Source organism: Lepisosteus oculatus, chromosome 5 (assembly GCF_040954835.1).
Source record: "Lepisosteus oculatus isolate fLepOcu1 chromosome 5, fLepOcu1.hap2, whole genome shotgun sequence".
Taxonomy (NCBI): domain Eukaryota; kingdom Metazoa; phylum Chordata; class Actinopteri; order Semionotiformes; family Lepisosteidae; genus Lepisosteus; species Lepisosteus oculatus.
Window position 1 is genome coordinate 25,455,517 of NC_090700.1, and position 14,737 is coordinate 25,470,253.

At 39.3% G+C, this 14,737-nt stretch overlaps 1 protein-coding gene across 1 annotated transcript in view; it reads right to left on the reverse strand.

Moving 5' to 3' along the window:
* Nucleotides 1–6,198: 6,198 nt before the first annotated feature.
* Nucleotides 6,199–14,737, reverse strand: part of LOC138239189 (enteropeptidase-like) — a 64,389-nt gene continuing 55,850 nt past the window's right edge. Inside the window, exon 6 of the mRNA XM_069190219.1 lies at nucleotides 6,199–6,854. Coding sequence (XP_069046320.1) covers nucleotides 6,699–6,854 — 156 coding nt within the window. The 3' untranslated portion in view covers nucleotides 6,199–6,698. The remainder of the gene's footprint in view (nucleotides 6,855–14,737) is intronic.

The window sequence follows — 14,737 nt, forward strand, 5'->3', positions numbered from 1 at the left end:
AACAGTGGAGAAACAGATTAAATGAAGCAACCATTTTACTCACATCTTATGCACCACATGTGCCACCTATTGATCTTCTTTGGTCAGTGAATCGAGTTTCAAAGAAATGATGTGCGTGAGTGGCTGCATCTGTATGGCTTAATGATAATATTTTTTTCCTCAATGATAGAGTGCACAGTTAGGTTGAGATGCTATGAATTTCTTTCATGTTGCTTTGATTATGCTTTTGTTTTCAAAATGCTTATTTCACTGTGGCAAAATTATGTCTTGCATAAAATGTTGTTTTGTTGGCTGCAAACTGGGAAAAGTCTATAAATGTCTCCTATTTTAAAATTTCAGACATAAGTAATAATCTTGTTTAATTCAACGAGGGTAAAGTTCTTATGGATTAAATACATTTTGTCATTTATTTTTCAGTAGGTGATTCAGAAAGTTACTTTCTTGACCAGAGCTTGTCAAATTGCCAAAACCTTCCCAATTAAGGTGTCAATCAAGTATCCTAAATAGCTTTTACATAAGTTCATGAGGAATAGCAACTCCCAAAAATATATACACACTTAAGAATGTTTACGAATTTTCGCGAATCCGATCCTAAAAAAAATGTAAATTCGCTAATCCGAATTTTGAAGTTCGAAAAGTGACCTTATTTTAGCCGAGAACCTTCTGCCAACATTTGAATTCAGCGCTGCCGAACAGTTGTTTGTTTCTGCGCATACTCAAGGCATCGTGGTTAAGGACTCCTTGAGCCAGTAGTCCGTTGTTTATGATCATAGTGAAAGCTTGTGCTCTCATTTTCAAAGTGTTTTTTGTTTTGTTTTGTAGTTGTTATTCATTAGGGGGTTTTAAGGAAGAGAAAAAGATTTTCTTGCACAATAGTCAACAACATGTTGTTCTAGCCGATCTCTTGGATAGCAATCTATTACGAAAGAATGAAAAATGTAAATATGATATCATTAATTATTTGTCAGCTACTGTTGGCTTATTTGAGTAGAACTACACTGTTCACTATATGCTTAGGGTGGTTTTATAGTGAACTTATCTTTGGTTTGGAACGGGGTGGAAGTTTCACCATAATAATTCAGGAACTAATTAGGTTCGGATACCGGGGTATGACTGATATTGAACATTTTTATAGTTTTTTTTATTTAAATTTCGCTTAACCCACTTGTATGAGGGCTAATGGCCATAGGACAAGGAAGTTGTTCAACATCCAGGTGTACAACTCCCAATTCCTGAGATTCTCCAGCAACCTTAACAAATGGTTATCTGGCGCATTAAAGTCTGAGATTCCAAGGGAGAGTCTGATTCAAAGTTTGTTTACAACTCTAAGGTCAGAGGACATGGTTACTCATCATCAGCCAATCAGGAACTGGTAGGGCAGGTTAACCCCACATGGGTCTCTGATACCCGTGAAACTTTTAACCAATGAACGACCGGCAGTTCCTCCAGGTAAAAACAGGCTACAGAGAGCACCTGCAGAACAGTTCCCAGGAGCAGGACAATGCTTGCAGAGCACCTGCTGGACATTCAGCCTCAGGGCTCCTCCTGAACATCCTCAGACTCAGCCCGGACCACCACATAACGGCCAGTGTGTCTGAGTACAGGACTTTTCTTTTGTTCTAAGAGTCGAGCATGGAGGTTGCCAGTGCGTAACTAAAAGATCCACCAGAGGTTAGCATCAGCAGCAAGCCTCGTGAACAGGTCGGAACTGTGGACGGCTGAATCAGTATTCAGGCCTAGCGCTTCATCAGAAACGAACCGGTCTTCTTCCTGACCTGCTGAGACATGCAGTCACTTTTCTCCTGTGCACAAACTTTGCTAGTTTTAGCCAACACTAACTAGCTGGTCTTCAGAGAACATTGGCAGCAGGAATCTCTTCCATCACGTCGCACGCCGCGAACAGCACTGCTTGGCACCGACCCAGAGAGCGCCGATGGGACAGCAACAAGCCTGCCACTGTTCTTTGTGTCTGCAGGAGATCTTAATCCCCACAGATTGGATGAGTATTCAACTTTCTGCATTATCACTCGAGAATTCAATTGTTACCGCAACCTGAGTTGATATCAATGTAATTCCTATGAGTGATGTACTTGCTTTTGAGTATCTAGTGCGGAAGTTGTAACCAAGTTCATTTACGAAACGGTCTAAATGAATGATATACTGAACATATGTCCCTCTTGGTATTTGTAACTCTTCGTGACTGAATATATACCTGTTGTATTCTGCTAACCCTCACAATAAGATCCGTTATGTTTATATGCACATTTAATGTATTAATAAATGTATTTCGTGTATTAGCACCCGTGTGTGTGCGTTGTTTGAGTTATCCCGCAAGGTTGGATTCTAATAGCCATCAGAAGAATCATTTTTGTGACTTGCTGCTACAATTAATAATTGTCCCAGTTAAGTACAACCCTACATTTACTGGTGCCTCGTGAGAGGATACCTACACAGGTAAGATACAGTTGTGAGAAAAAGTTTGTGAATCCTTTGGAATTATTTGGATTTCTGCATGAATGGCTCCTAAAATGTGGTCTGATCTTCATCTAAGTAATAATAATAAACTTATTTAACAAAAACAATGTTCAAACAATCAATGTCATTAAGTGAAAAAGTATGTGAACCTCTAGGATAATGACATCTTGATAAGAAGGTAATTGGAGTCAGGTATTTCAATCAATTCAGGTGTGGGTTTGACCTGCCCTTCCTGATCAAAAATCACACAATTTTGGTTACCTGCTCTTCAATAGTATTCTGTTTAATTGCAATATGGCCCGATAAAAAGAGATTTCAGAGAGCCTCAGAAGTAGAGTTCTTGAAGCTAATAAAACTGGAAAGTGTTAGAAAGGGAATTCTCAAGATTTGGGCATCCATCAGTCCAAAGTTTACAAATAGATAGTTTACAAATGGAAGTAATTCAGCACCGTTGCTACTCTCCCTAGGATTAGGCGTCCTACAAAGATCAGTGCAAGGGCATGCCGTATAATCCTAAAACATTTGACAAAGAAACCTAGGGTAAAAGCCAAGGATCTGCAGGCATCTCTTGCACTTGAATATCTGTGTTCATGAGTCTACCATATGAAAAGCACTGAACAAGAGAGGTTACCATGGAGGAAACTACTGCTCTCCAAAAAAAACATTGCTGCCTTTCTCAAGTTTGCTAAAGACCAACTGGATGTTCCACAGCACTGCTGGAACAATGTTCTGTGGACAGATGAGACAGAAGTTGAACTTTTTGGTAAATTTACACAGCATTATGTTTGGAGAAAACAAAACACTGCATACCAACACCAAAACCTCATAACAAACTGTGAGCATGGTGGAGGGAGTATAATGGTGTGGGACTGCATTGCTGCCTCAGGGTCTGGATGGCTTGCAATCATTGTGAGACAAATTGATTCCAAGTTGTATCAGGAAATTCTATAGCAGAATGTTAGCGCATCTGTCTGTGATCTAAAACTCAATAGAAGTTGGGTGACATGACAATGATCCAAAACACAGGCATACATCGACAACAGAGTGACTGAAACAGAAGAAATTTTGTATTTAAAATGGCCAAGTCAGAGTCCTGACCTCAGTTCCATTGAAATGCCGTGGCGTGATCTGTAGCAGGCCATTCAAGCAAGACATCCCAAAAATATACATGAACAATTTTTGTATAGAGGAATTGGCCAAACTATCTACTAACCGTTGTGCAGGTCTGATCAGCAGCTACAGAAAGTGTTTGGTTATTGGTTATTGGCTAAAAAGGAGGTTCCACTAGTTACTAAATACAAGGGTTCTCATACTTTTTCCATTACTGACCTATTTGTTTAAACCATTTGTTAAATAAAGATATGGCTATGTAAAATGGTGTGTGTGTTGTTTGCTAAATAAGACTTTTTATTTATTATTACGACTTAACAATAGATGAAGATCATATCACATTATAGGAGCCATTTGTGCAGAAATCTATAAAATTCCTAAGGATTCACACATTTTGCCTCACAAATGTATTAACCAAAAATCAGCAAAGGTGTAGATTTAGCATCTTTAGCATATCCAGAGGTGGACTGTGGACTGTTTGAGTTTGGTTTTCTACCATATTGAATCAGATGTCATTCCAGAGTTACATAATTTGCATATAACTACTTAGGAATAAGTAATGGTTTATTCCATGCTGAAAAAAAAGAAGAAAAGAAACACAACATTTTGGGTGTGGAGCCTTCTTTGGGTCCTCTTCACACAGTTAAGTTTTAAAGCTCTTTCAAAATTTTAACACTAATGCTTATTGGACACATATAGTTATACATATAGCATAACTAGACTAGGTACGAAATGAACCCTTATGTATCTACATGGACATAGTACAGTATCCGTCTACCCATTTTCTAGCCCCTTCATACAATTCAGGGTCACTAGGGAGCTGAAGCCTATCCTGGCAAGCAGCAGGTGCAAGGCAGAATACAGGATGCCAGTGCATCACAAGAAACATGCAGATGGCACAGAAACGCACACCAGGGCAAATCTTCCCAGAAGCCAATTAACCTACCTGTATGTCTTTGAACTGTGGGTGAAAAACTGACGGAAACCCAACAGGGAGAACATACAAAATCCATGCAGATAGCACTGCAGATCTTGAATTGAACTCAGGACTCAGTAGAGTAATAAAGCATACAAAGGTAACAGGCTTTACCTTTACTGAGATCCTATACTGAACTACATTGAGCAAAACCCATCATCATTTCATTTTAATGTTAATTTGATGTATTTACAGTGACTAATGTGATTACATTTTTTTGGGCAACTGCCACAACTAAAATTTCACACCACACCGTAGTCATAAAATATTGCAAATTAATGTTGAATTACTAATTATGAACCATTTAATTGACAACTAGAATAAATTCATTGTGTTTACTATTTTGTAACATCTAAGAAAAACAATGTTTCTGCAACATTTCAAACAAAGTGAGAATGTATGTCATAAGCACTTGTTAACAGATGTGCTGTGAATATGCTTGTGTTGAATGTAACTTCCTGATTGAATCATTGCATGATTTCTGGGTTGATTTGTGGCTTTTGGCTCAAAACGTATATTTACACTGTATTTTTCCACTTGTGAATTAAATAACTTACAATATTATTTTTGTGGCCTATGCATATTCATAAAAGCTTGTCTTTTTTCTGCAACAACAACTCAAAATCACTATGAGGTAGGAATTCATAAATGAGAGGATCAAAATGATTGTTGGTGGGTTCACAAATACATAAAAGCTAAACAGCCAACTATTAGGACAACAATTAAGAAGATTAAAACTAAAATAATATAGCTCTTTGGCCATGTACACCAGGAGTGGTATTGGCATTGAAAAAATGATGCAAAAAATTATACGATATGGTATGGTATGGTGGTGGATGTTTAATGTTATGGGGATGTTTTGATACCACTGGTCCTGAAGGCCTTATTAAGGTCCCAAGTATTATGAACCCTAACCTAATCATGAACCAGAACATTTTAGCCAAAACCTGTTTGCCTTTGTCAAGAAGCTTCAACGTGGCTGCAAGTGGTTTTCCCAGCAAGACAATAACTCCAAGCACACGTCAAAATCCACAAAGAAATGATATTGACCACAAAACCAACACTTTGCAATGGTCATTTCAGTCTCTGGAATTGAACACCATTTAAAATCTGTGATTGGAATTGAAGAGGGCAGTCCATAAGCACAGTCTAGAGGATATCAAGGAGCTGGAAAAATTCTGTATGGAGGAGTAGAATAAGATCCTTCCCACTGTGTTTTCCAATATCATCAAACATTATAGAAAATGGCTGTGCTGTTATCCTTGCAAGGGGATGATGCACAAAGTACTGAAAGAGAGGTGCTAATAATTGTGGCACTTAATTTTTCAAAAATTATTTTAGAATTTAAGAAATTAATTATTTTTGTAGATTCCATTGAATCAATTATTGATCATTATAATTTTGTTACCAATGCAATTTTGTTACCAATGCTCATTACCAATGCAATTTTATTATAAAAAAGGCTGTATCTTTATCAAGGATTTCAATCAGTTTGAGGGTGATTGAAATGAATGAAAAGTAAGTTAAATAAATGGAAGATCTTACAAGTTAAAAAAGGAAATTAGTACAAGTTATGAGTTTTTATTAATTAAAAATCATAAGAATATTTTGTGATGCCACGTATGACAGCTCAACCAGGGACACTGATCCAGGCTGGCTCACACCAAGACAGTTTCACAATAACATTAAGCATGTATAGACATTGCAGATACAGAGCGGTGTAGATGAAATACAAGATACAAAGTTAGGATGTGTTTTATACTTCCATAGAAAAAGAGAAAAATATCATCGTTATTTTACATTTTTCTACTCTTTCTCAGTTTTTGCTGATATTAACTTATTTTACCTGTTAAAATCTGAAATTTCAGAATTTCAAGTTTTTAATAAAATAATTGTTGTAATTTCACAATATGGAAGTGTCTGATTTCTTTTGCAAAGCACAGTATATATATCTTTTGAGAAATCATGTAGGGAATCATTCATTTAGAACAGCTGGGGCAAAAGTGGTTTCGTTGTCTTCATTCCTCATGATCTTCATTTAATAACTTCCATTTTGTAAGGTAAGGTCTTGTGATTATGGAACCCGAATTCCTGCAAACTTCAAACAACAGGATGAACCGGAAGAAAATCTTTGTATCTACAGCTGTATTTTATATATCCAATCCAAAAACTCTGTGACACGCACATACACACTTGGGCGGTGTGGTCGAGCACAGCCAGATCCAAAAGACGTCACACCAGCTAGCATCCATCCGGTCTTGTCCTGGCACATGAGAGGACCTCCTGAGTCACCCTGTGAAAGACAACATGCAACTTGGGTATCACAGTATTTATTTATTTAATTAGATTGTAGGGAGGAAAAAAAATAGACAGAATATTATTTGCACAACAAGCATAAGTAAAATAAGAATAGTACATAATGTTGATACTGTATAGCAACTGAGGAAATGCATACTGGCTTTACTAGTCTCACTGAATGTATCTCCTATCCTGCTATCCAGTCAGCTAAATGCTTATCCAAATAATTCTTGGAAAAATCAAGCTGATATCTCATTCAATTAATTTTTTTGAATAGAAAATGTGGAACAGCAAAATGTAAACAACATGACCATTTATAAATAATTTGATCATTACAAATTTCCCGACAATAATAATAATAACTGAGTCACTAACCCTAACTACCTAGGCAATTCAGTAGTCACTATTCTATGTGATGGTAATACATGCTGAAAATAATTTACTTTCATCCTAAAAAAAACAAAATAATGTCTTTCATAAAATGATATAAAGTATTATAATATTGTAGCGGCAAGGCTTATTAAAATACAGGAATTAAGTTTGCTGCTCCCTTACCAGTCTCTCTTTCCCTGATCTCAGTGGTGCTTGATAAAGAGAGGCCATTCCATTTGGTTCACAATTAAGGTGTTTTTCTAGCTGATAGAGTGTCCTGATAAGGAACAGCTCCCAAGGCTGAGACACATCAACCACCATAACAAATGGTCATCTCTGGTGCCTTAAAGTCTGGGATTCTGGGAGAGTCTTATCCCAAGTTGTTTACAAGGTCAGAGTGCATTGTTACTCATCATCAGCCAATCAGGAACTGGTAGGGGAGGTTAACCCCACGTGGGTCTCGAATACCCATGAAACTTTCAACCAATGAACAATCTTGGTTCCTCCAGGTAAAACAGGCAGCGCAGGGCTTCCTTAGCGCGCCTCCGGGACATTCTCGACTCAGCTCCTCCTGGACATCCTCAAACTCAGACCGGACAACCACGTAACGGCCAGTGTGTCCCAGTGCCAGGACTTTACTTTTGTAGCGGCGAGGCTTATTAATAAGAAAGAATTAAGTGTTCTGAGCTTTCCCAAATGGTCCCATCTCTGTTCATCTCTGTGGTGCAGCCACAGAGAAACTATTCATGCAGGCTGATTTAAGGTTTCCTTTGATAAGGGACAGCTCCCAAAGAGGGATGCACTTAGCTAAGCCTGGCTATCATGATCAATGGTCATCCATTGGCACCTATCTGTCTAGGGAGTGCCAGATGGACATCTGGACTGCATTCCTAAGTGTCAGGAGTAAGTGACTCATATCTCACCTTGATCAACCAATCAGGGACTGGTAGGGCCGAGTAACCCACGTGGGACTCTGATGCCCATGGAACTTTCAGCCAATCAACGAGCTGAAGTTCCTCCAGGTAAAAACAGGCAACACAGAGAGCTTGAGAGATTCAGGAGGATTCAGTAGAATTCTGTGGACTATTCTAAAGGGAATTCAAAGGAGAATTCCAGGGCAGGACGGCCCAGGAACAGAAGGCTCCCAAGGGCAGGACATTCTCGCAGCGCGCCTCCTGACCATCCTGAGACTCAGCCCGGACAACCACGGAACGGCCAGTGTGTCTGAGTGCCAGAACTTTCCTTTGTTCTAAGAGTCTAGAGCGGAGGTTGCCAGAGAGTAACCAGAGGATCCACCCAAGGTTAGCACCAGCAGCAGGCCTCGTGAACAGGTCAGAACTGTGGACAGCTGAATCAATATTCAGAACTAGCTCTTCATCAGGAACGAACCGGACTTCTTCCTGACTTGCTGGGACCCACAGACATCTTTTCTCCTGTGCGCAAACTTTGCTAGTTAAAGCCAACACTAACTAGCCGGTCAGTGAGCATCTGCAGCGCACCGTCACAAGCCGCACAGCATAGCCTGGCACCCAGCCAAAGAGCGCGGATTGGACAGTAACAGCCTGCAACTGTTTCTTTGTGCCCGCAGGAGATCTGAGTCCCCAGAGATTGGATGAGTATTCAACTTCAACGCATTACAGCTCGAGAATTCAATTGCTATCCCAACCAGTTGATATCAATTTAATTCCTAAGAGTTATGTACTTGTTTTGAGTATCTAATGTAGAAGTTATAACCAAGTTCATTTACGAAACGGTCTTAATGAATGATATACTGAACGTATGTCCTCTTGATATATGTAACTCTTTGTAACTTATTGAATATATACTTTTTGTATTCTGATAACCCTCTCGATAAGATCTGTTAGGTTTATATGCATATTCTATGTATTAATAAATGTATCCTTGTGTATAAGTACCTGTGTGTGTGCGTTGTTTGAGTTATATCGAATGGTTGGATTCTAAAGGCATCAAAAGAACCAATTTTGTGATTTACTGCTACAATTATTAATTGTCCCAGTAAATGCCCAAACCTTACAGAACTGGTGCCTTCAGAGAGCACACTACACTTTGTTCTAAGAGTCGAGAACGGAGGTTGCCAGCGCGTAACTAAAGGATCCACCAGAGGTTAGCTCTCGTGAACCCACTGTGAACGCTCACCTGATCAACAAGTGAACTACGGTCGGAACCGTGGACAGCTGAATATAAGTATTCAGAACTAGCGCTACATCAGGAACGAACCGGTCTTCTTCCTGTCTAAAGAGTGTGACCTGCTTGGACCCGCAGTCACTTTTCTCCTGTGCACAAACTTTGCTAGTTTCTGCCAACACTAACTAGCTGGTCTTCAGAGAGCATCAGCAGCATATCGCAGCAGAGATCTCTCCGCAACAGCACTCCCTGGCACCGAGCTAGAGAGCACCGATTGAACACAACAACAAGCCTGCCACTGTTCTTTGTGTCTGCAGGAGATCTGAATCCACACAGATTGGATGAGTATTCAACATTCTGCATTACCGCTCAAGAATTCGATTGTTACCTCAACACCAGTTGATATCAATTTAATTCCTATGAGTGATGTACTTGCTTTTGAGTATCTAGTGTAGAAGTTGTAACCAAGTTCATATACGAAATGGTCTAAATGAATGATATACTGAATGTATGTTCCTCTTGGTAATTCTAACTTTTTGTGATTTAATACAGTATATGCCTTTTGTATTCTGCTAAGCCTCACTATAAGATCTGTTATATTTATATAATAATAATAATAGCTTACACCTATATAGCGCTTTACTGGACACTCCACTCAAAGCGCTTTTACAGGTAATGGGGACTCCCCTCCACAACCACCAATGTGCAGCATCCACCTGGATGATGCGACGGCAGCCATGGTGCGCCAGAATGCTCACCACACATCAGCTATCAGTGGGGAGGAGAGCAGAGTAATGAAGCCAATTCATAGATGGGGATTATTAGGAGGCCATGATTGGTAAGGGCCAATGGGGAATTTTTGGCCAGGACGCCGGGGTTATACCCCTACTCTTTACAAGAAATGCCCTGGGATTTTTAATGACCACAGAGAGTCAGGACCTCAGTTTTACGTCTCATCCGAAGGACGGCGCCTGTTTACAGTATAGTGTCCCCCTCACTATACTGGGGCATTAGAACCCACATAGACCGCAGGGTGAGCGCCCCCTGCTGGCCCCACTAACACCACTTCAGGCAGCAACCTTAGTTTTTCCCGTGAGGTCTCCCATTCATGTACTGACCAGGCTCACACTTGCTTAGCTTCAGTGGGCTCCCAGTTGTGAGTTGCAGGGTGATATGGCTGCTGGCTATGCACATTTTATGTATTAATAAATGTATTCTCGTGTATTAGTATCTGTGTGTGTGCGTTGTTTGAGTTATCCCACAAGGTTGATTCTAATACCATCAAAAGAATCATTTTGTGACTTACTGCTACAATTAATAATTGTTCCATTTAAGCACAAAACCCCTACATTTACTGGTGCTTCATGAGAGGATGCCTACAGATGCAGCCATTCAAAATGTGCAGGCGATACCGCATTATTTTCCGGTACGCTGTACGCAGTCTACCGCGAGTTACCAGTAAATATCGCGAGTTACCGGTAAATACCGCTAGCAAAATAATAGTATCCGGAATTTCCGCAAGGTGGAGCTAATAAAGCTCAACCTCTCATGTTTGAGCTGTTGCCATCAAAGTCTTTAACGAAGATATTACTAATAGTATTAATAATGAATGACCTTGGACAAGCTGTAAGTGTAAACTCAAAGTATTGCCCTGGTCCAGATTCCTTTTTTCATTGACCGTCTTTGTAAAAGTAACACCATAGCATTTCGCAATCACGCATTTTTTTCCAATCATGCAAAGTACAGTAATTTTTGAGAATCGATTCACCATGTCTTTCACATGCTTATAAAAGAGATTGATTTAGGAACATAAACATATTACCTTATGCGAACTGTACTGTATACAGTATGTATATGTATATTTAATGTCTTAACTGTGCCCGTTTAAGTATTGAATATTCATATGGAATTTTACCACTGAAGGGAAATCTTAGTAGCTGAGCATAAAAAGAATAGGAGCATACTGCAACGCATGTGAAGGCCATAAACGATATTAATTTTGGAACATAAACATACAGTATATGGCTGGTCTTGGTACTTTAAAGAAAACATACACGAAACACGGTTTCATTATGACCAGAATTGGTCTTGAGATATTTTTAACTTGATTTACAGTATTTGAGAGGTATGTCTTAACACCGATACTACGTAAATACTGCTCACGTATATGTTTCTAGGTTTATATTATGCATTTCATACGGTCAAATTACTTTTGAGCAACTAATAAGAAGTGCAAAATGGTTTGCCCAGGGCGTTTTAGTTTCGTTTTGTGCTGGGACTCTGCTTTAACAATGTCGCCGTGGATTGATTAGAGATACATACAAGTCATTTTTTAAATGTTGTAGTTCGTCTTGTAAAAATGTTACGAGTACATCATCTATCAACAATTACACAGGTTCTGTTTCCATATTGTGGATTTTGGTTACGTAATGTTATTTTCTAAATTTCACGTTGTGAATATATGATTTGGGCAAACAGAGCCGCAAAGAAGTACATTTTGGGTTGTTGGTTTTTTTTTTGCAGTTTTATCTAGAACAAGCCATGCTTAAACCTTTGTCTGATTCTTGTGAAACTATCCAAATGTTTCTAAAAATCCATCCTCTGTAAAACTTCTTCTCTAGTTGTCCTGCATATGTATTCGCTAATGAAGCTGTGTGTTCTGAGCCTGGATCTCTACATTTCTGTATGAACCAGCTTAGAGGGCTAAAGACAGCTTGTGTTTAAATTGAGTGTAAGGCAATTTATGCTTCTAAAGTCATGGTCAGCATTTATTATTGTACTGTGCTGTAAACTTGTTCTGTGCCTAGTCACATTATTTTATAGCGTTTTTATAGCATTATCAAATCCGGTGGCGCTGTGTGTTAGTTTCCTGACTCCCATGTCACATGGTCTGTGATTGAATCCCATGGAACTATGACTTTATTTTTTAACAAACATTTCTCGCACTTGCACCAAACAAATGTATATTTCTAAATATCACAACATGATTCAATTTAAGTCTTTTTAATAACAATGAATAGTCACCTATGCGTTACAAAATAAACATTTATATTGATTTGAATCGCGTTTTGATTTAAATCGTAAACACGTGTTTAAATATATGTGTTTAAAGGCGATATACTGTATAAAAGTGCTGATTCTAATGGAGCGTGTTCCATTTGGGATTCAAAAAAAATATTTTTTTTAATCGTGTATCTAAGGAAAATTGCAGTATAACTTTGTTCATGCACAAACAGTGGCATGTTACATTATAATTTGGGTGTCTCCTCTTGCCAGAAAGCTCTAAATTGCATTTTGAGTGCGGTTTTTGACTTTTTCTAAATTGCAACCCATAAATAAAGCTGATAAAGTTTAGACTAACTGTATTCTAAACTTTATTACAACAGCACATTGGACAATGCAACGTAAATTGCAAAAATGCACTTGGAATTTGTCCAAGCCCTCCTACGAAAATTATTTAAACTGCGACACTGATCATTCATCTCTAAATAAACTTTATTTTATATAGCGTTTTAATAATAATAATAATAATTGCTTACACTTATATAGCGCTTTTCTGGACACTCCACTCAAAGCGCTTTACAGGTAATGGGGACTCCCCTCCACCACCACCAATGTGCAGCATCCACCTGGATGATGCGACGGCAGCCATAGTGCGCCAGAACGCTCACCACACATCAGCTATCAGTGGGGAGGAGAGCAGAGTAATGTAGCCAATTCATAGAGGGGGATTATTAGGAGGCCATGATTAGTAAGGGCCAATTGGAAATTTGGCCAGGACACCGGGGTTACACCCCTACTCTTTTCGAGAAGCGCCCTGGGATTTTTAATGACCACAGAGAGTCAGGACCTCGGTTTTACGTCTCATCCGAAGGACGGCGCCTGTTTACAGTATAGTGTCCCCGTCACTATACTGGGGCATTAGGACCCACATGGACTGCAGGGTGAGCGCCCCCCACTGGCCCCACTAACACCTCTTCCAGCAGCAACCTTAGTTTTTCCCAGGAGGTCTCCCATCCAGATACTGACCAGGCTCACACCTGCTTAGCTTCAGTGGGTTGCCAGTTGTGAGTTGCAGGGTGATATGGCTGCTGGCATATAAGCGAATAGGTAAGCGAATAGGTAATTAGATTGCTCATAAACCTAATTGCCTTTTCTACATAAACACAGCGTGATTGCTCTCTGAAAATGCTTTTCCTTTATGTTTAGTCTCAGATTTCAACTATAGATCGTATTATTATAAACTTTCTTGGAAAAATGTATTTTATGTAAACCATGTTTGCTATTAATTCATTTAGGGCTAAAATACGTTCATTGTCTTCCAATCGAGTCGAGTTGACATTGGAAGCTTGCCACTCCTGGACTGTTACACCAACGCATTAGCATGTTAAAGCGATTTCATTGAGGAGCCTAGCTACCAGTTAACACTGTACTTCCTACTTTGAAAATACCTGTGAAACCGGTTTAATTCGTCACAGCCAGCACTCCGGCAGAGAGGGGGTTGTACTCGTAAAGTAGAAGCAGGCGAGATTTCCAGCGAAAGACACCCCCCCCCCCCCTCAAAAACCCAGTAAGTACAGTACTAGTTAAGAAAGGCGAGGCTCCTCAATGAAATCGTTTTAACATGCTTATACGTTGGTGTAACAGTCCGGGCGTGGCAAGCTTCTAATTTCAACCCGACCATGGCGAAAGGAACCCTTCTTTCATTTGAAGACAATGAACATACTTTAGCCCTGAATGAATTAATAGCAAACATGGTTTACATAAAAGCCCTTTTAGCCTTTGTCACTAATGAAACAAAGGTCACTAGCTTTTGTCACTAACGAAACCACTAAATAAAGACATAAATATAAAAATCTTAAGATTACTAAGATTTCCCTTCAGTGGTAAAATTCTATATCTACAACGGGCACAGTAAAGACGTTTACTGTACTGTAAGTCTTTCTACGACAGACCAACGGACCACGAGTGCCCGTGTCGGTCAACCAATCACTTACCGCGGTACCCCGCGTCATCTTGCGTCACGATGCGCGACGCCGTAGCCAATTACCTCCGGTACGTGTCTGTACCGCGCACTTTGAATGGCTGCATCTGTACAATATGATAATGTACAGATATTGCCATCTTTATGACAAAGATGTATTAGTATTGCCACACTTTGCACTAACTTTATGTTAAACATATATCCTCCAACAACTCTATACCACTTCCTGTAATAACTACCAGATCAATAACAGTGAATTTGATCAGGTAGTAAATCCTGGATTATGCTAATGACATTGGAGGAGTTTACATGTAATGGTACTGGCACTTTAGTGGGTGTTCTGTATCCTCAATCACAGTTTTGTGCCATAAAGAAAC